General features: G+C 39.5%; 1 protein-coding gene across 5 annotated transcripts in view; it reads left to right on the forward strand.

Annotated features, from left to right (window-relative positions):
* The window catches only part of TET1 (tet methylcytosine dioxygenase 1), a 130,065-nt gene that overhangs the window by 25,005 nt on the left and 85,582 nt on the right, over positions 1-19,478 (forward strand). For 3 of the 5 annotated variants that reach the window (XM_072823358.1, XM_072823357.1, XM_072823359.1), the window contains one exon: positions 12,910-12,963. In XM_072823358.1, the coding sequence (XP_072679459.1) occupies positions 12,910-12,963 (54 nt within the window). Of the gene's footprint in view, positions 1-12,188; positions 12,687-12,909; positions 12,964-19,478 lie in introns of those variants that run through there. The other 2 variants (XM_072823361.1, XM_072823360.1) reach the window with 2 other exon arrangements.

The raw sequence follows: 19,478 nt of genomic DNA on the forward strand, positions 1-19,478 counted from the left end.
AACTGCTGAGCCACCTGATGTCCCTATTTTTTAAGATTTTATTTATTTATTTGAGAGAGAGAGAGAGACCACAAGCAGGGGAAGCAGCAGGCAGAGGGAGAGGGAGAAGGAGGCTCCCAGCTGAGCAAGGAGCCCAATACAGGGCTCCATCCCAGAATCCTGAGATCATGACCTGAGCTAAAGGCAGTTGCTTAACTGACCAAGCCACCCAGGCACCCCTGAATTTTGTTTTGTAGAAATGGCACTGGCTTGACTGAAGAGGCTGGAGCTTTTTTCTTTTCCTTCATTTCTATGCAGTGCCTGGTATTTGGTAGCCGTCAAACAAATGGTGGTTTATTTTTATTTTTTAAAGATTTTATTTATTTATTCATAGAGACAGAGAGAGGCAGAGACACAACACAGGCAGAGGGAGAAGCAGGCTCCACGCAGGGAGCCCGACGTGGGACTCGATCCCAGGTCTCCAGGATCACAACCAGGGCTGCAGGCGGTGCCAAACTGCTGCGCCACTGGGGCTGCCCGCAAATGGTGGTTTAACTGAATGATACTAATCATAGATGTGGGACTGGTATGCAGTAAACATTGATATCTGAAGGGATTAATAACAACTATCATGTTTTGAGTACTTACTAAGTGCCCAATACTATTTTAAGCACTGACATAGTCATTCTCTGATTTAATCCTTACAACAATCCTATGAAATATGCATTCTTCCCTCAACATATAAAGGAAGACACTGAAACATAGAGAGGCCAAGTAACTTATCTAAGACCACATAGTTGATCTGGGATTAGAACACTTGGCTTAGATGGTATGTGCTCATTTTTACCACCATGTTCTTGAGCTAGGGCAACAATCAAAATGTGAAGAACCCAGAGGATGGAGAGGAGTGGGACCATGAGGTGGACTTGTGAATAGTCACCTTAAGGGAATATATGCTATCTTTCAGATTTTTGAAACTTTGAAGAAATGTTGTGTAAGAGTCTTACAGGTTCTTTTTGCAAAAGTAGAATTCCTTTTTGACCTGAATCAAATCTTAAAACTCTCTGAGTTTGCCAGTTCCACTGCTTCTATATTTTACTTTCAATGTTACATTTCTCTTTTACCATCTTTTTAGCTCTTATCCTCCATATATATATATATATGGAGCTCTTATCCTCCATATGTATATATATATATATATATATAAAGATTTTATTTATTTATTCATGAGAGATACACAGAGAGAGAGAAAAGCAGAGACATAGTCAGAGGGAGAAGCAGGCTCCATGCATGGAGCCCGATGCGGGACTTGATCCCGGGACTTGATCCCGGGACTTAAGGATCACGATCTGCGCCAAAGGCAGGCACTAAACCACTGAACTACCCAGGGATCCCCTCCATTTCATATTTTTACTTAAAATATTTTTACTCTCCCTAGACCTCATTCCCCTCTGAGTCTTGGTATGGTAATTCTACACAATAATGGTAATTTTTTACTCTTCTCTACCTCCAAGCAGATGTTTTTATATTTTATGTAGCTTTTCTAGTTGTCTTTATCAGGATAGTAGATCCAAATTATCAATTCTATTATCAATGAACCGAAAGTTTCATATTCTTCTTAATAAATGTAAGATTATGATATGATGAAATTATGGCATTAGAACATCCCACTCTAGCAGAAATCTTATTAATACTAGATTTATCTGGGAGTAGTTCTAATTCTAATGCCTCAAAATAGTGTGCTTGAATATCTTGAGTCTTTAGATTAAATGAATTTTAATTGCTCATTACATTTTTTAAAAATTCCAATATAGTTAACATACAGTGCTAAATTATTTTCAGGTGTACAATATAGTGATTCAACAATTCTATATGTTACTCAGTGCTCATCATGATACATATACTCTTGATCTTCTTCACCTATTTACCTTCTCCCTACAACTTCCCCTCTGTGACCATCTATTTGTTCTTAATAGTTAGAGTCTGTTCTTTTGGCTTGTCTCTTTTTCTTTTACCTTTGTTTCTTAAATTCCACATATGAGTGAAATTGTATAGTATTTGTCTTTCTCTGACTGACTTATTTCACTTAGCATTATACTCTCTAGGTCCATCCATGTTGTTACAAATGGCAAGATTTTATTCCTTTCGATGGCTGAATAATATCTTTATTTATTCATCTATCAATGGATACTTGGGCTACTATCACAACTTGGCTATTAAATAATGCTGCAATAAACATTGGGATGCATATATCCTTTCAAATTAGTGTTTTCATATTCTCTGGGTAAATACACAGTAGTGGAATTACTGGATCATAGGGCAGTTCTAGTTTAAATTTTTTGAGGAATCTTCATACTGCGTTCTACCAGTGGCTGCACCAGTGTGCATTCCCACGAGCAGTCTGTGAGCATTCCTTTTTCTCTACATCCTTGCCAACAGTTGTTGTTTCTTTACCTTAAAGATTTAATTTAATTAATTTGAGGGAGAAGGGGAGAGGCGGGGATTAGGCAGGGGGCAGAGGGAGAGGGAGAAGCAGACGCCCTGATGAGCAGGGACCTCAATGTGGGGCTCAATCCCAGGACCTGAAAGCAGATGCTCAATGGACTGAGCCACACAGGCACCCCTATATCTTTTTTATTAGTGTTTTTTGTACACAGTTTTCTTACCTAGTGACAGCCATGGTTCTCTGTTGTTGCAGTGGATCCACCTGGAAGCCAAGTGCCATATGTCGTACTCTTCATAGTCATTTTAACATTTAACACTAATGTCAACATTTTCCTTCACTGAGTCTTTGGGAGGTTGACTTGCTCGAGGTTCCATATCTAATAGCATCATTGGGATTTGGACCCACCAGGGACATACTGATCTTGTTTAAAATAGTAATTTGATATTGTATAATATTTTAAAGTGGACAGGCCAAGAGGAAATAAAATTTTCTTCTCTCTCTCTTTTTTTAAGATTTTATTTTTAAGTAATCTCTACACTCAGTGTGGGGCTGGAACTCACAACACTGATATCAAGAGTCACATACTCCACCAACTGAACCAGCCAGGCACCCCAAAACTTTCTTTTCAAAACATCTAAAGTAATTGTTTTTTTATTACATGCATAGTTAGTGTTTAATGGAATTGTTGGGTATAGCAATCTTTCACCCCTCCCCACTGAAACTCACTAACACATCATTTATCATAATGAAATAGAAGTAGTTCTATAAAATACGGGTATATGTTCAGAAAGTTAGAGATTTAATTACAGCATCTGTGAATGCAGTTTGACTTATCTCAAATAATGTGATTTAAAGAACCAATGTTATGGGAAATTCACAGTTTATAAATGATAGTAAAACATTAAGAATCAGAGGTGCTTAGGTGGCTCAGTTAGTTGAGCATCAACTCTTGATTTTGGCTCAGGTCATGTTCTCAGGGTCCTGAGACTGAGCTCCTCATTGAGATGCTCCAGGCTCAGCATCTGCTTGAGATTCCTTCTCCCTCTCCCTCTGTTCTTTCCTATTTCTTGCATGCGTGCATGCTCTCTGAAATAAATAAATCTTTAAAAGAAAAGAAGAATCGTTTATTTTAAACAAGAGCTAATGTGCTTGTTGAATAAATATTTGGAAGTGAGGGAAATCAAACATTTTTGGGGGGCAAATTGCATTCTTCTAAAGAGCTTTTATTTATGAGAGACACAGAGAGAGAGGGAGAGACATAGGCAGAGGGAGAAGCAGGCTCCTTGCAGGGAGCCCGATGTGGGACTTGATCCCGGATCCCCGGATCACGACCTGAACCAAAGGCAGATGCTCAACCACTGAGCCACCTAGGTGTCCCCAAAATTGCATTTTCTTAACTAGGTATTAAGAGTGAATATCTGTGGGGGCTAGCCTGGCTAGCTCAGTCGTTAGAGCATTTCTAACGACTGAGCACTTCTTTCTTCTTTCTTCCTTCCTAGAGCATTTCTAACGACTGAGCATTTCTTTCTCCTTCCTTCCTTCCTTCCTTCCTTCCTTCCTTCCTTCCTTCCTTCCTTCCTTCCTTCCTTTCTTTCTTTTTCCTTTTTTTGGGTAAGATTTTATTTATTTATTTGACAGAAAGCAAGCAGCAGAGGGAGAAGGAGAAGCAGGCTTCCTGCTCAGCCCGATGTGAGACTTAATCCCAGGACCCTGGGATCACAACCTGAGCCAAAGGTAGATGCTTAACTGACTGAGCTATACAGGTGCCCCTAAAACATTCCACTCTTGATCTTGGGATTGTGAGTCTGAGTCCCACATTGACTGTAGAGATTACTTAAAATAAAGTCTTTACGGGTACCTGGGTGGCTCAGTTGGTTAAGTATCTGCCTTCAGCTCAGGGTTGGCTTGTGATTCCAGAGTCCTGGGATGGAGCCCCATGTCAGGCTTCCTGATCAGCAGGGAGTCTGCTTCTCCCTTTGCCCTCCTCCTTGCTTGTGTGCTCTTTCTCTCTCAATCTTAAATAAATAAATAAATGAAATCCTTAAGAAAATTCTTTAAAACTAACTAAATAAAATCCTTAAAGAGTGTATCTATGGAAACTCCATTATAATGTTTATGCTAAAACATTCCTAATAAAGATAGGCAAGTTTTTTACTTAAATCTGCAGTTAGCACAATTATAATCTTGAGCTCTATACCTGTTGATTTCTCTCTCTTTCTTTCTTTCTTTCTTTCTTTCTTTCTTTCTTTCTTTCTTTCTTTCTTTCTTTCCTTCCTTCTTTCTTTCTTTCTTTCTTCTTTCTTTTTCTTTCCTTTCTTTTCTTTCTTTTCTCTCTTTCTCTCTTTCTTTCTTTCTTTCTTTCTTTCTTCTTAAGATTTTATTTTTTCATGAGAGATACACAGAGAGAGGCAGAGACATAGGCAGAGGGAGAAGCAGCTTCCTGCAGGGAGCCTGATTCAAGACTCAATCCCAGGACCCTGGGATCACAACCTGAGCCAAAGACAGAGGCCCGACCACTGAGCTACCCAGGTGTCTCTCTCTCTCTCTCTTTTTTTTAAGATTTTTTTTATTTGAGAGAAAGAGAGTGCATGGGGAAGTGGAGGATGGGGAAGGGCAGAGGGAGAGGAACAGAATTTTAAGCAGACTCCCTGCTGAGCACAGAGCCAGGCAGGGGCCAATCTCAGTACCTGAAGATCATAACCTGAGCAAAATCAAGAGTTGGTCACTCAAGAGACTGAGCCACTCAGGTGCTCCTATACCTGTTAATTTCTAAGGTGAGCTGTGATGAAAATAATCTTTTTGTTTTTTTGTTATGGCAAGTATATCCTCCTGACTTCACAAGGTATTTCTAAAGGGCTTTACAAAAGTTTTAAAAGATCCCCTTCAAACACAGAAATGGTAGCAAGGTAGAACTGTCTCTACTATGAAATTTGAGGACTATTTATTTTATTTTATTATTTATTTTTAAAGATTTTAGTTATTTATTCACGAGAGACACACACAGAGAGAGGCAGAGACACAGGCAGAGGGAGAAGCAGGCTCCATGCGGGGAGCCTGACATGGGACTCCATCCCGAGTCTCCAGGATCACACCCTGGGCTGAAGGCGGCGCTAAACCGCTGAGCCACCTGGGCTGCCCCTATTTTATTTTAAATAAGAGATACTGTGCCCTTTGAATAAGTATTTGGCTGTCAGGAAAATCAGACTTTGGAAGAAAATTTGACTTTAGGCATTCTATTATTAAAAATATTACAGACTCAATATTACAGGCAAGTTTTTTTTTTTTTTTAATTCGTTCTGAAAAATATATTTCCTGTCTTCTCTCTAGCTGAGTTAGACTCCATGGAAAAAAGATCTCTTAAATCAGAGATCCAAAAGGTATTAAGAAGTGCCTCCAATATAGTGGGTATTCTCTATTCTATTCCTGGAATGAACAAAGGGTACCCCTTACTCCAAATATCAAAGGCATCTGTCTGGTACAGCTACTCAACTGAAAGAATAACATTACCTGGCAACAAGTTTATGTCTCTATAGAATGTGTGAAACTGGCAAATGAGTTCAAATACTAAAGGAGTTAACCCTTCCTGGATAACTGATCTATCTTAACAAAAATTTTACATACATTCATTTCCAAAACATGCTTTTCTTTGATTAGGAGATTTAGTTATATCAAGGGTGTTTTCTACCTTAAAAACCAGGATTTTCAGATCTAAGATAAACCAATCGCCTCTCCTTAGTTTTTTCCTTGAGAAAGTTGCTAATATTTGTGATCTTCAATTTAACAAGAGCATCCTTGTTGGCTTTTGAAAGGACTAATTATGGAAACTTGAAGAATGGAACACAAAAAGCAGCATTTCAAACTGGAGTGGTAGGGAATTAAAAGCTGATTCCATCTCTTCATGTGCAAGCTCAGTGATCAGCCTTTTATATGAATTGTCCCCTTTGCCTCTTCACAACCATACTCTAGTGTGACTTTTCCTTAGCCAAAATACTACCTGTCCTTGCACATGCTCTTACCTTCATCTAGGACACATCCCTTTCTTCCCTTTCTCTAAATTTCACCAACTCCTGTTTATCCTCTGGGTTTCAGTGGACATGTCGCTTCCTCTGGGAAGCCTTCTCTGCCTTTCTTAGCATTCTGGGCTCATCTCCATTTTATACTGCATCATGATTGTCTGTGTCTCTCCTGAGTTGATAGGTTCAGGAGTGGCAGGCCCAGCACCATTTCTGCATATTGGAAGTCCCTAACATTTAAAAAAATATTTTATTTACTTATTTGAAAGAACTGAGCAAGCAAAAGAGAGCACTAGCAGGTGGAGAGGGAGAAGCAGACTCCCCATTGAGCAGGGAGCCCAATGTGGGTCTCAATCCCAAGACCCTGAGAATATGACCTGAGCCAAAGGCAGATCCTTAACCGACTGAGCCACCCAGGTGCCCTTGATGTCTCCAATATTTTTTAAGTTTTTGTATGCGTTTTTATTGTGATTTTTTTATTATTAAGTTGTTTAAAGGTTTAAGTGGGAACAGTGTTCTTGGATGTGAGGTCTTTTAAGGTTCAACAATTTTGATTTGGCTAAACGGGATAACTAGATCTAACTTTCTCAGAAATTAGTTGTGTGGGTGAAAAATGATTTGAGCTTCTCAGTGAAACAATAAATGCTTATAATTTTTTCTATTAGACTTAGTGAGACTATTAGGTTATCTAACAACTGAGGATACAGTGCTATCCAGTGTCAGTTCTGCAGCAGGAATGACAGGGAGAAGCCCAAAGACACAGAACTTCCTTTAAAAAAAAGGGGGGGGGGGAGGGATCCCTGGGTGGCGCAGCAATTTAGCGCCTGCCTTTGGCCCAGGGCGCGATCCTGGAGACCCGGGTTCGAATCCCACTCAGGCTCCCGGTGCATGGAGCCTGCTTCTCCCTCTGCCTATGTCTCTGCCTCTCTCTCTCTCTCTCTCTCTCTCTCACTGTGTGCCTATCATAAATATATAAAATTAAAAAAATAAATAAAAAATAAAAAAAGGGGGGGATATTATTGATTACAAAACACACAGGACAGAATGGCAAATAATAAGAAGCAAACTTCAATATATAATTCACAGAAGGGGACATTTTTCTAAATAGCAGCATTCTTTGTAATTTCTTTGTTTTGGCAAAAACCCATAGTTACTCTTACTGGATTTCTCTGTCCAAATTATGAATCTAGACTGTAATGCAGTAGGCTTGTTGATTTCAAGGTAGTACTGAGAACTGTTGAGAAATTGAGAGGTGGTATTTCAGCCCCATTAGTCGCTGGCATTAACTCTGGTTCACTTCATTGTCAGCAGTTCTCACTCAGCAACTATTGGAGACCCATCGCTCACTTGTTCCTTAATTCTTGTTATTGAAGAGCAGTTATTTTTACCAGAAGCAAGCAGGATGGCTAGAGGGAATGGGGTAGTCATTAGGTAGACTTGGCCCCTTAGAAGGAAAAAGGGCTACTGCAGATAAGCCACAGGGAAGGAAGTGGGGGAGGGAAGCCAGGGAAAGGCTGCCTGAGGAGATCGGCCCCCTAGACCCAGACCATTATTGTTTACCCAATCACCCAGGAAGATCTCCTGTTAATTGAAAGTTTCTGTAGTCTCCTAAGAAATAAAACCAAACTAACTTTGAGATCTCCTTTAGAATTGTGAAAAAAATGAGCCATCTTTTTCTTAATGATTGAAAATTTATAAAATATGGTACTTGAAATATGTCTTTACCCAGGTGTCATAGGAAAAGCTATGACCCCCCCCCCCCCCCCCCCCCAGCAATAGGGGAGAAGAGAAATATAGGAGGATTTCATGGGAGAAGAGAGTGTGACTAATACTGGAAGGATTTTGTTCTGGAGAAGTGTCAAGTTTGAGGAATCGTGATGACTTCTGAGATTACCTTAGAAGAAAACACCTGTTTTTGTAGGTCTAGTAAGCAGTGTTTGTAGGTCTAGTTTCTTGTGGATGCAGAGTGGCTTGTGCTTAGAAAGAGTAGAATGTGAAATTACTCATAAACTTATTTCTGAGGGCACAAAATTTATTTTTTAAAATCACACCTAACATAAGGTTCATTTAAATACCAGTCTTCTAGAAACCTGAGCCAATTCTCCTCTCTTCTAAAAATGAAGTGTGTGGTTTTGAAGACCTTTCAACCTTAAAGGTTATTAGGAGTTATAGCGAAAGCAGTGTAGATGGTTGGTTATACCTCTCCTCAAGTCCAGTTTTAACTTGCTGTATAAGGTAAATTAAGTAATTCTATCTCTTTAAGCCTTAGTTTACCTATGAAATAATGTAGTTAGGCTCAATTTTCTCTGATGTTCTTTTTTTAGTTCTATAATCATGCGATTTTCAAGAGAAAAGAGATCTCATTTTGTAATATTTGCAAGAACCTAATCTAGAACTATTACAAAATTAAATACATCTTATGCAACTTCATAATCATAATTCCTTGTGAGAAGAACAAATAGATCTAAGAGACAAAAACAAGTTCTGAATAAGTTGGACTATGGCACAGAGTTTCATAGTTTCTGATCTGCCATTCTTCCAACTGAATCTAGTTCTATGCACTTTGCCCTAAATAATAAGAGAATGGGAATGGCTCTCCAGCCCTCCAATTTCTCTGCTAGTAATGTCTGGTTATTTTCTCCATCAAAGCTCACCATCACCTAAGTCCTGAGCTGAGAGACCATCAAATCGCTAAGTATAGGATTTAGAGCAGATGGTCATAACAAATATAGGTTACCAATCTATTCTGTGTCCGAACAAGTGCAGATCTTCATGGTGTAGTATCAGTTGGATATTTTGAGCTAATGTTAGCTCTGGTCACTTGAATTAACCCTCATATTTAGCTGAGAAGAGCTGTGGCTTTATTTATTAATTCATTTTACAGAACAATGCACACAGACCTGCAATATTTGCTAGTTTGCCAAGTGCAGCGTTGTATGGCTTCATGAGTATCCCATGCAGTGAAAATGCCTATCAATGGGGCTTTAAAAGTGGACTTCTTACTGACTTGGATACTCAGTACACCTAACAGTCTGAGCCTGATTTTATTTTATTTTATTTTGTTTTATTTTATTGAGACAAACATGGATCACACAGGTAATAGATGGATTTTAAATATATAATTATATATCCTGACCCACCTTACTAAATATTGAATGATCGAGCTGGGGAATATGTTGATGCCTTTTAAAAATTATATTCAGGTATTCAAGGGGGAGAAGTATAACATGTAATTGAAATGCAAGAAATGTAGGGCTACCCTTGTGTGCACTGCTGACGAGAGTGGAAAATGATATAGCCACTGTAGAAAGTTTAGTGATTCTTTAAATATTTAAACAGAATTATCATATGATACAGCAGTTCTTTTTCTAGATATATAGCAACAAGAATTGAAAGCAGGGACTCACATACTTGTACCCATGTTCACACCAGTATTACTCAAAATAGACAGAAGGTGGGAACAACCCAAATGTACTTCAACAGAAGAATAGATAAACAAATTTGTTGTTTATACACAGTGAAATACTATTGTTTTATTTTATTTATTTATTTATTTATTTATTTATTTAAAGATTTTATCTGTCCATTCATGAAAGACACAGAGGCAGAGACACAGGCAGAGGGAGAAGCAGGCTCCACGCAGGGAGACCAATGTGGGACTTGATCCTGGGACTCCAGGATCACGGCCTGAGCCAAAGGCAGACGCTCAACTGCTGAGCCACCCCCATGTGTCCCACTATTGAGTTTTAAAATGGAATGATATTCTGATACATCTTACATTGTTGATGAACCTTGAAAACATTATGCAAAGTGAAATAAGCCAGACACCGAAGGACACACATCATGCAATACTACTTATATGAGATATTAGAATAGGTGAATTTATAGACCCCAAAAGTAAAATAAAAAGTAGCAAGGACTGAGAGAAGGCAAATGAAAACTTATTGTTGAATGAATACAGAGTATCTGGGATAATGAAAAGGTGCTGAAAATGGAGAGTGAGAATCATTTCACCACATTGTGAACATACTTAATGCTATTAACCTATACACTTAAAAATGGTTAAAATAGGGGCACCTGGGTGGCTCAGTCCATTAAACATCTGCCTTGGGCTCACCTCCTGGGATCAGGCCCCACATGGGGAAAAAAAATCCCTGCTCAGCAGGGAGTCTACTTGTCCCTCTCTCTGCCCCTCCTGCTTGTACTCTCTCAAATAAACAAAATCTTTTTAAAAAATGGTTAAAGTGGCAGACTTTATGTTATCTTTATTTTATCTCACGCATGCACACACACATACACTTAAAAGAAAAAGAAGTACAGGGCCATTTTCAAGTCTCGCTGTATTATTAGGTCCTGTTTTTCCACCTCTTTCATGGTTTTACTTCATTCACCAGGGAGAGCTTCTCAGTGTGGGCTCAGTGTGCTTGAGGATGCCCTGATGGATGTGTTTAAGTCAGAATCCACTGATTTTGCTACAAGGAGGCTTGCTTTTTACATGTGTTAAAAATTTTGAGGGTGGGTAGGTGAGGGAGAGGTAGTTGAACGTGGGAAAACAGGGCATGTTGGACTTAACCATTCCAACAAGTAAGGCGTGCTTTTGTGGCCAACCGAAAGCCTAGGAATCCCGGGTGATGAAACACAGGCCTTCCGGCCCTCACTCTGTTCCTGATTTCTGGTTGTGGGAATCTGTTCTGAATCCAACTGCAAGTGGAAAACCCATCTTTGGCTGAGCAGCCAGGGAGGCCCTCCTGCCAATCCCCTAAATGTGTTGCTGAAACTTTGGCCCTGTGAGGATGGAGCTGAGGCTCTCTTCCCAAGATCTGTGCAGCTGTCAAGGTGGCTGTGATGGGACTGTGACCGGACTCTGCACTACATTTTGGCAGTGACCTTGAGACCTGCCAGCTCACAGCAGCTGTCCTGGTTCCTTCTCTACTGTCGCTGTTGCCAGGCCAGGGAGAGAGCTTAACTCTCTGGCTCTGGCATTCTCAGGGTCTGGCAAATCCCAACTGTGGTGCCCCGCTCTCCCAGTGCCTACCGCCCGCTGAGCGCGGTGGCAGCCCAGGTGCCTGAGTGTGGGTAGCTGCTTGTGCCACCTCTGGCTCAGCTCCCATTCCCGGGAAGTGGGTGGTTCCGTCTGACCATCAGCCGGGTAGGCAGACTGGCTCCGCCTGGGGACCTGTTTGGCAGCTCCACGGAAAGATGCTCTGAGACAGTTGATGATCTTGGGAGACAGAGAAGCCCATAAAGGTGCCCCTTTTTGTCTGAAAGGTGTGAACCCACCTTCTGGACCCGAGGGATTTCTTCAGGAAACGAAGGTCACCAGAAATGTCCAGAGCAAGAGAGAGAAATCTTTTCCTCTGCAGCCACTCAGAGTGGCAAGTGTATTTTGAAAACTCCTCCCCCTCTCCTTGTCCTCATCCTGTCCTTTTCCTTTTAAGTGGCTTCATTAGTGTTTTTTAATCCGCCTTTGTCATTGGACATTTATTGACAGAAATCAAATTGCTGTGTTTCTGGGCAAAGCGCCTGCTGCAAAGAGGTGTGGTTCCCGGGGAATGAGACACGCAGCCCAACAGCTGAGCCTACACTGTCCTCACATAACCTCCCTGCCTTAAATATCGCCAATATTTAGCCTTGCCTTATAAAGTAAAAATGCACAATACCTTCCAGAGTTTCAGCAAGCCCAAATGCCCCCCTCGGCTCGGTTATATCTCCTGTACGTTGGAGGCAGAGCCGCGCACCCCTCCCCCCGCGCAGACCTGCCCTCGGAGCCGCCAAGAGGTTACTAATCAGGGAGCCTCCGCCATCGATCCGATGGCGGAGACCTGGGGGATTTGTGTGCATTGTTTTTGCTGAAGCCTCCTGTGATTTCGGCGCGACCAGATCCTCTGCAGCGCACTCCATGTCGCAGCTTGTGGCTGCCTGTGTCCTGTGGTGAGAGCGGAGCCGCACAGGAGATCCTTTGTCTAGGAAGGCTAGCAGAGAAGATCACTTTGGAGTTGCTAAGCTCTGCATTGCCATTGGCTGCACTCTTTGTGGGGCTGTTTTTGCAAAAGGCATGCCCAGCACGTCTACAGTGCTGGCAGGCCAGGGCTGCCTTTAAACACCATGATAATAATACCAAAAAGCAGTTTGCAGAACTGTTCCACTGTAGAGGCTTCCTCTGCAGAAGCAAGCAAGATGGCTACCTCGTGGGCTTCGCTGTGAAGAATGCAGAGGCTAATTAAGACAGTCTTTAAGGGGAAAAAAGGGTATTTCCCTACTTCATCTTTATGCAAGGCTTTTTTTCAGTGACTTTTAAAGTATACATTTTACATGAGCTCTTTAGGTTCTGCCTAGCAAACATGTTGATAATTTTAAATGGTCTAAATAGTTTTATAGAGAAATAGCCAAAAAAAATTTTTTGGGGGGAGGTGGGAGCTAATTTTTTTTTTTCTTAAACGGAGGCTCATTTTGCAATTTGATTTTTTTTAGGTTATAAAAGAAAACAAGAGGCCCCAGAGGGAAAAGAAGCCCAAAGTTTTAAAGGTAATCAGCTATTGATTAAATCATATTTAATTTTTTTGCCATTTCATAGAGTATTTTTCTGTCACTTAGGAGTAAATTTGGAGTACAGTGGATGTGAATTCTCCCAGATTTTCAGTAGATAAATGAATTTTCACTCAACTGAAGTGTTTTTTTCTCTCTCTCCCTCTCTCTCTCTCTCTCTCTCTTTTTTTGATGTGCTGCATGATGTGCATATTAGCATCCTTTATTTTCAACTCTACACAAGTCTGCAGAAGGAAAAGTTTATATGCAAAGCGTTGTGAATAAAATTTGTTTTCTTGGTAGATCCCTTTGTAGCATCTGCCTTTGTGGTGTTGCACCAGTGTGTAAACTTATGCTCTTAAGGAGAGAGACACTATTTGAAGTTGACAGCTATGATCCATTGTGATTTTAATAGACCTTGCATTAGATACTATTTTAAAATGTGTGGTTTTGCTTTCCAAAGGAAAAGGTCCTTAGAGGTTTTAGTTCAATTTGAAATATGTAAGACATTGAGCTCAGCCAAATTATCATTGCTTAATCCCAAATTCTCATTGTATCATTTTTAATTTTGGCATTCAGAGAGCTGTAGGAATATGCATGTTTTCTTTATTTTCAGTAGTTTGCCTAATGAATATTTAGTAGTAACCTAATTTGGTTCTAAGCTAACAGTCTGGGTTATGAGCTTTGTACAGTATTTAGAAGGGTTAATTTAAAAGCATATGGCACCACTAAAAGTTCAAGGCTAGCTTTAGTTTAGCAAATGAGTGCTTATGTGTTAAACATTTCAAGTGGCCTATTGCTACTATAAATGTAAGCAACCTAGCAAGTAACCTTTTTAATTAAAAAAAGACATATTAAGCAATAAAATGTACTGGTCTTTAAAATTATATCATATATATATAATAATTAATATTATTTTAACCTAACCTTAGCTTTTCTTTTGCAAATAAAGTTTTAGCACTCAAAGAGGAACAACATGTTGAACTATGGATGTGGGAAATTTTTTTATCTCATTTGCTTCCCCAGTTGTGTACCTTGAAAATGTTATTGACATGGAGAACCAAACCTTGCATTGCTTTCAAATTTGTCTGACCACCTTGAGTTTCTGTTTCCTGTGTGTACACGGCGTTGCCATGTACACTTTAATCAACCAACAAGTATTTGTTTAATATTTACCACACAGTCATCAATGTTCTAGGCACTGTGAAATGAATGAAATTGCTTGGCACAAATTCTCATTGGGCCTGGACAAATAGAATACTGGTTGTTTTCAAGGTAAATTAACCCCTCCTATTTTGCTTCTGCAAAATAGTGACCCACCCACCCCCTTTTACTTCCTTCCCCTTCTCCAGCTATGGAATTGTATCATTAAAAAGCCCTGCTTTAATAATTCTTAACCTATTCTTAATACTTTCTGTGTTGGGTGTATCCATCTCAAGGTGTTTTGTCTTCAGATTTTCAAATAAGAAATCATTTTAGTGCTACTGTTAAAATGGCTCTCAAATTTGCCAGGGGTGGGGTGGGGGCATAGGAGAAAGAGGTCAATTGCATGGACACATTAATATAGAATAAATTTGGTAGCTAAATCATCATCTGCCTTTGCTAGGAAGTAGAATTGGGCTTTGGGAATACTATTTAATTCTATGTTTATTTTGTTAGTCTGTGGGTGTCCTGTCACCTGAAATAAATTTCAGAAGTAAATATACCGTGTGTTGCTTTTTTGAATTATGGCAATGGACTCTGACTTATTTTAAAATAAGTGCTTGTGGGTGGCTGAATTTCATGTGCCACAGCAAGCAGAATTGAATTGTTGCTCACCTTTCTCTATAGTTATCAATTGTACAAGAGTAGGGAAATGCCCTAAAAGGAAAAAATAATAATTTTCCCCCTGATGTTGGCATTTTAAAATATTTTCTTTAATTTTTTATTGGCTATAATGTATTTTGTTCTCCACAGTAGAAATGCTAAAATACTTTTCAGATTTAAGTTTGATATGTGTAAAATATATGGAATATTGTACAACCCTGAAGGAGATGTTAAGAAAACGAAATCCATTTTTGGGAAGGGAGGGCAGGGGGAAGAGTACAACTTTCGGTTTAAGGTTTTATGGATGAGGACTTAGTGGTCAGATGGCTGGTACCTGGGGGAGCAGAGATGGGAGTCTATAGGTTAAAATGTGGTCTCCTTTCATAATTCTCCCTTTGCATTTTGCATTATGCCAGAAATTTCGCTGCTTCCTTTGGCTCTGGCCTCCTAGATCTTCAGATCTCCTGGGTCCCTTGTTCTTTGTCAGGGTGGATGCTGAAGGTGTCCTGATTAAAGATTTTCATCTTCATCATCTGTGAAGAAGTAGTAGGACAGGTGAAGAGTCTGATTAGGGAAATTAGGTGCAGAATTGAATCTTGTGCCATCTTACTCTGAACCTGCTAACTAAATACTGAATCCAGTTGTGGGGCTGAAATTGCTTGGTATGTCTCATACCTCTCATTTTTAAGCAATGTATTATCTATACCAAGAACCTATATGCATTTTATTGTAGTTCAAAATTTAAAACTAAAAAAAAAAAAAAAAAAAAAAAAAAACCAAAATTTAAAACTGCAGATAGTGACCTCAAATCCCTGATAGGAGAGAGAATTCCCCTCCAGCTGAAATGACAGTTTTTGTCCAAAGCACTCAAATGGCCAAATGGGAGTCAAATGATGGGGGCTGGGGAGTGGGCTCAGCATAAATTCCTGTCCCCACTGGTTCTGGAGGACCAGGTTCCTGTTCAAGTGCTATTGATTATTACTAGAGTTATTTTATATATACATGGCACCTTATTGGCTGTGCTGTAATTGTTTCCTTGACCCTTGAGTAAGGTAAAGGTGTGAAATAATTCCAGGCATTGATTCATAAAATTGGACTTGTGAATGGTATGATTTGGAACTCATTGTGGTAGAAACTTTTATGTAAATACTCTCTACTTGGTGTGTCAGGGTAAGAGGATATATTCCCTTAAGGGAATGTTGATTTTAAGGTAATACCACTTTGGGTAGGTCATCAATCATTGTCTTTGGAAAAAATCAGATTAACGGTCATTTGGGGACATTGAGGGGAATTTAATAAAGGAATTGTTTAAAAGCTATGGGCAGGGTTAAGGGAAAAACTAGGGATGGCAAAGCATCCCAGGACTAGTGACAGCAGAGATTTCTCACCACTCCTAGGCCAGGGAGTGGGAGCAGGAACCCAGAGAGAAAGAATAGTTGTAGTTGAAGAGACAGAGTAGGGGCTTTTGTTATGGCCTTTGGTAACAGGATGTTTCTGCAGAGACAAAGTTTTGGGGAACTGGGGATGGAAATAAATACCCTGCTCTCCAGTTTTCTGCTGCTTTCATTGGTGGATCCAATCAGAAGCCAAAAGGGGCCAGTCGGCCTCCTATGGGATGCAAGAGACCTAGAGGGCCAGATAGAACATATTCTCTCTCTCTTTTTTTAAAGATTTTATTTATTTATTCATGAGAGACACACAGAAAGAGGCAGAGACAAAGGCAGAGAGAGAAGCAGGCTCCCCATGGGGAGCCCGATGCGGGACTTGATCCTGGGACCCCAGGATCACCATCTGAGCCAAAGGCAGATGCTCAACCACTGAGCCACCGAGGCATCCCCAGATAGAACATATTCAGCATCACTAGTGACCACAGGGATGGGATGGTGGGGTTAAAAATAGTATCAGAATCATTATTATAAGAAGGTAACATCATGCAAGGCTGGGTGAAGTGTGTTTGAGAAACCCTATACTATATTTGGAACTTAGTTGTAAATCTAAAATCATGGGAACCCTGGGTGGCGCAGCAGTTTAGCCCCTGCCTTTGGCCCAGGGCGCGATCCTGGAGACCCGGGATCGAATCCCACATCGGGCTCCCCGTGCATGGAGCCTGTTTCTCCCTCTGCGTATGTCTCTGCCTCTCTCTCTCTCTGTGTGACTATCATAAATAAATAAAAATTTAAAAAATAAATCTAATATCATTTCAAAATAAAAAGTGTGGGTATCCCTGAGCAGGGATCATATTTATACATTCTGTAATTAGAGACACTCTTTCTAGGCCAGTAAAGGATATTTTCTAGCTATTTGGTTATAAAATATCATCAAAGTAGTGTTTGGAAGAACTGAATGAATAAATATAAAGAATGTCAGTGGATATTAAAGCAGGAAATGGTCTACAGATGATTTAGAAAAGAAAAAATGAAAGCTAAGTGATCTTCCTGCTAGCTTCTGCCCTGACAACCCTGCTCTTCACTGTTTCCTTCCTTCCTTGATGATGCTGATAAAGGAGAAGAACAAGTGGTACTGGGGCCTGATGGGGGGGACATAAGACATATATCTCACCAGGACAGAAGACACTTGCATACTTACATGGTTTTTTGAAATATGTTTTAAAAGGAGAATTAAATAATAAATAAATCATATTCATACATGATCTTGATTTGCATGACATAGGTGACATTCAGAATATTTAGTACCATCATTGCCTGGCACATAGTAAATGCTCAGTAAGCTCAGTTTCCTGAACAACAATCATTTACATTCAATAAATATATATTCTTTAGCATATACTAAATGTTCGAACTATATGGTATGCAAGACCAAAATGATTTCTGTCCTCATTGAGATTAACTTGCTTAGGAATGATAGGCAAAACAATTAAGAGACAAATGAATAAATTACAAATTGCTGTATATTCTTTGAAGGAAACAAAAAAGTGCCAAGCTGGGGAAATTTACTTCATATCTTTGAGAGCTGTTCCTTTGTATATGTTACAATTTAAAATTTTTAAAAATTGTTACATGTAATAGCTCTGACTTAAAACTACCAAATTAGATACAATTGAGTTACCTTGTTTATTTTTAAAACCCATTAAGCAAGAAGTGGAAGATTAAACAGTTACTAAACATTTTTCTCTGCACATTTTATCTACAACTTTGTTTCAGTTAAGAAAAGAAAGGGATCCCTGGGTGGCGCAGCGGTTTGGCGCCTGCCTTTGGCCCAGGGCGCGATCCTGGAGACCCGGGATCGAATCCCACATCGGGCTCCCGGTGCATGGAGCCTGCTTCTCCCTCTGCCTGTGTCTCTGCCTCTCTCTCTCTCTGTAACTATCATAAATAAATAAAAATTAAAAAAAAAAACATTGGTAAAGTGATAAACTTTTAACTCTGGTTATAATGTAACATTCTATCATTCATAGTAACATGTTGCAAATTTCAGTGCTAGATCAAATACAGAGCTTGATCATTGTTCAGGAAAAGAAGCATACCATTTTTATAGTGTTTCATGGTCACATGCAGTGAATCCCAGACTTCTGAGTATAACCGACTAGTGGGGAAAAAATTCAGAGTGGGTAGTGAGAGTACCTAGAAAGCAATAACAACGCCTTCCCCGCCCCCCCCCCCAAGAATTTATTTATTTATTTGAGAGGGAGAAAGACCATGTGAGAGAGCCAAGTGGTAGTGGAGAGGGAGAAGCAGGCTGCCTATCTAGCAGGGAGCCTGATGCGGGGCTCACCAGGACCCTGGGATCATGACCTGAGCCAAAGGCAACTGCTTAAGTGACTGAGCTCCCAGGTGCCCCACAATACCAACTTTATAAAACAGACAAACAAATAAATTCAAAGAAGATAATCTCAGAATACCAGAAGGTCATATAAATTTAATTATTTAGTTTTATGGTTCAACACATGGTCCTTATTTTCCTCATTATGTCATAAACTGGCAAAAATTGTCAAAGATCTGTGTTCATCCATCAGTGTTTATTCACATGATCAAAGGCACACATGGAGCTTCTGGTTTGCATACCCAGAAATTGTAATATCTCCTTTTGCCCAAAGATGATCAGACTGATTTCAGGGCTAGGTTCTCACTAAGCCAGCTCACACACAGTCAAAAATCATTCATTTATTATTGGAGCACGTACATTTCAGTGACTCAAGACCCATGTTCATTCTGCAATTTCTAGGAATGATCCCAGAGTATCAGTGAATAGAAGCCAAGTGGGGTGAATGGGCGTGAGGAAAATTTCATTCAAGCTACCCAAAAAAAAAAAAAAAAAAAAAAAAAAGTGTTGAATTCTTCCTAGCTAAGAATATATACCTTTTGTCTTGAATACTTAATGATCATTTGATACTGTGTTTGTGTGTTCATAGTGTTGGACTAGAATGTATCCCTAAGAGCAGATAAAAAGAGCTAAATAAGAAATGTTAATAAATTTTTGTTGAAACCTTACTGGTATCTTAATTCATTTTCAAGTTTAATTAATTTAATAATGGAATGTCTTGTGCTGACTTCGGCAGCACATATAGTAAAATTGGAATAATAATGGAATGTCTTTCAGTGTCTAAAATATGTTATTAAAACAATTGTTTTAAAGATCTGATGACAAAATTTACCTGGCACAGTGGCCAATGAAATAGAATGAAGATTATAGAATTTTTAAAAAACTGTTCTGATGATTTCTTTTTTAAATACTGACTAACTCTTTGAATC

This window comes from Canis lupus, chromosome 4 (assembly GCF_048164855.1).
Source record: "Canis lupus baileyi chromosome 4, mCanLup2.hap1, whole genome shotgun sequence".
NCBI lineage: Eukaryota > Metazoa > Chordata > Mammalia > Carnivora > Canidae > Canis > Canis lupus.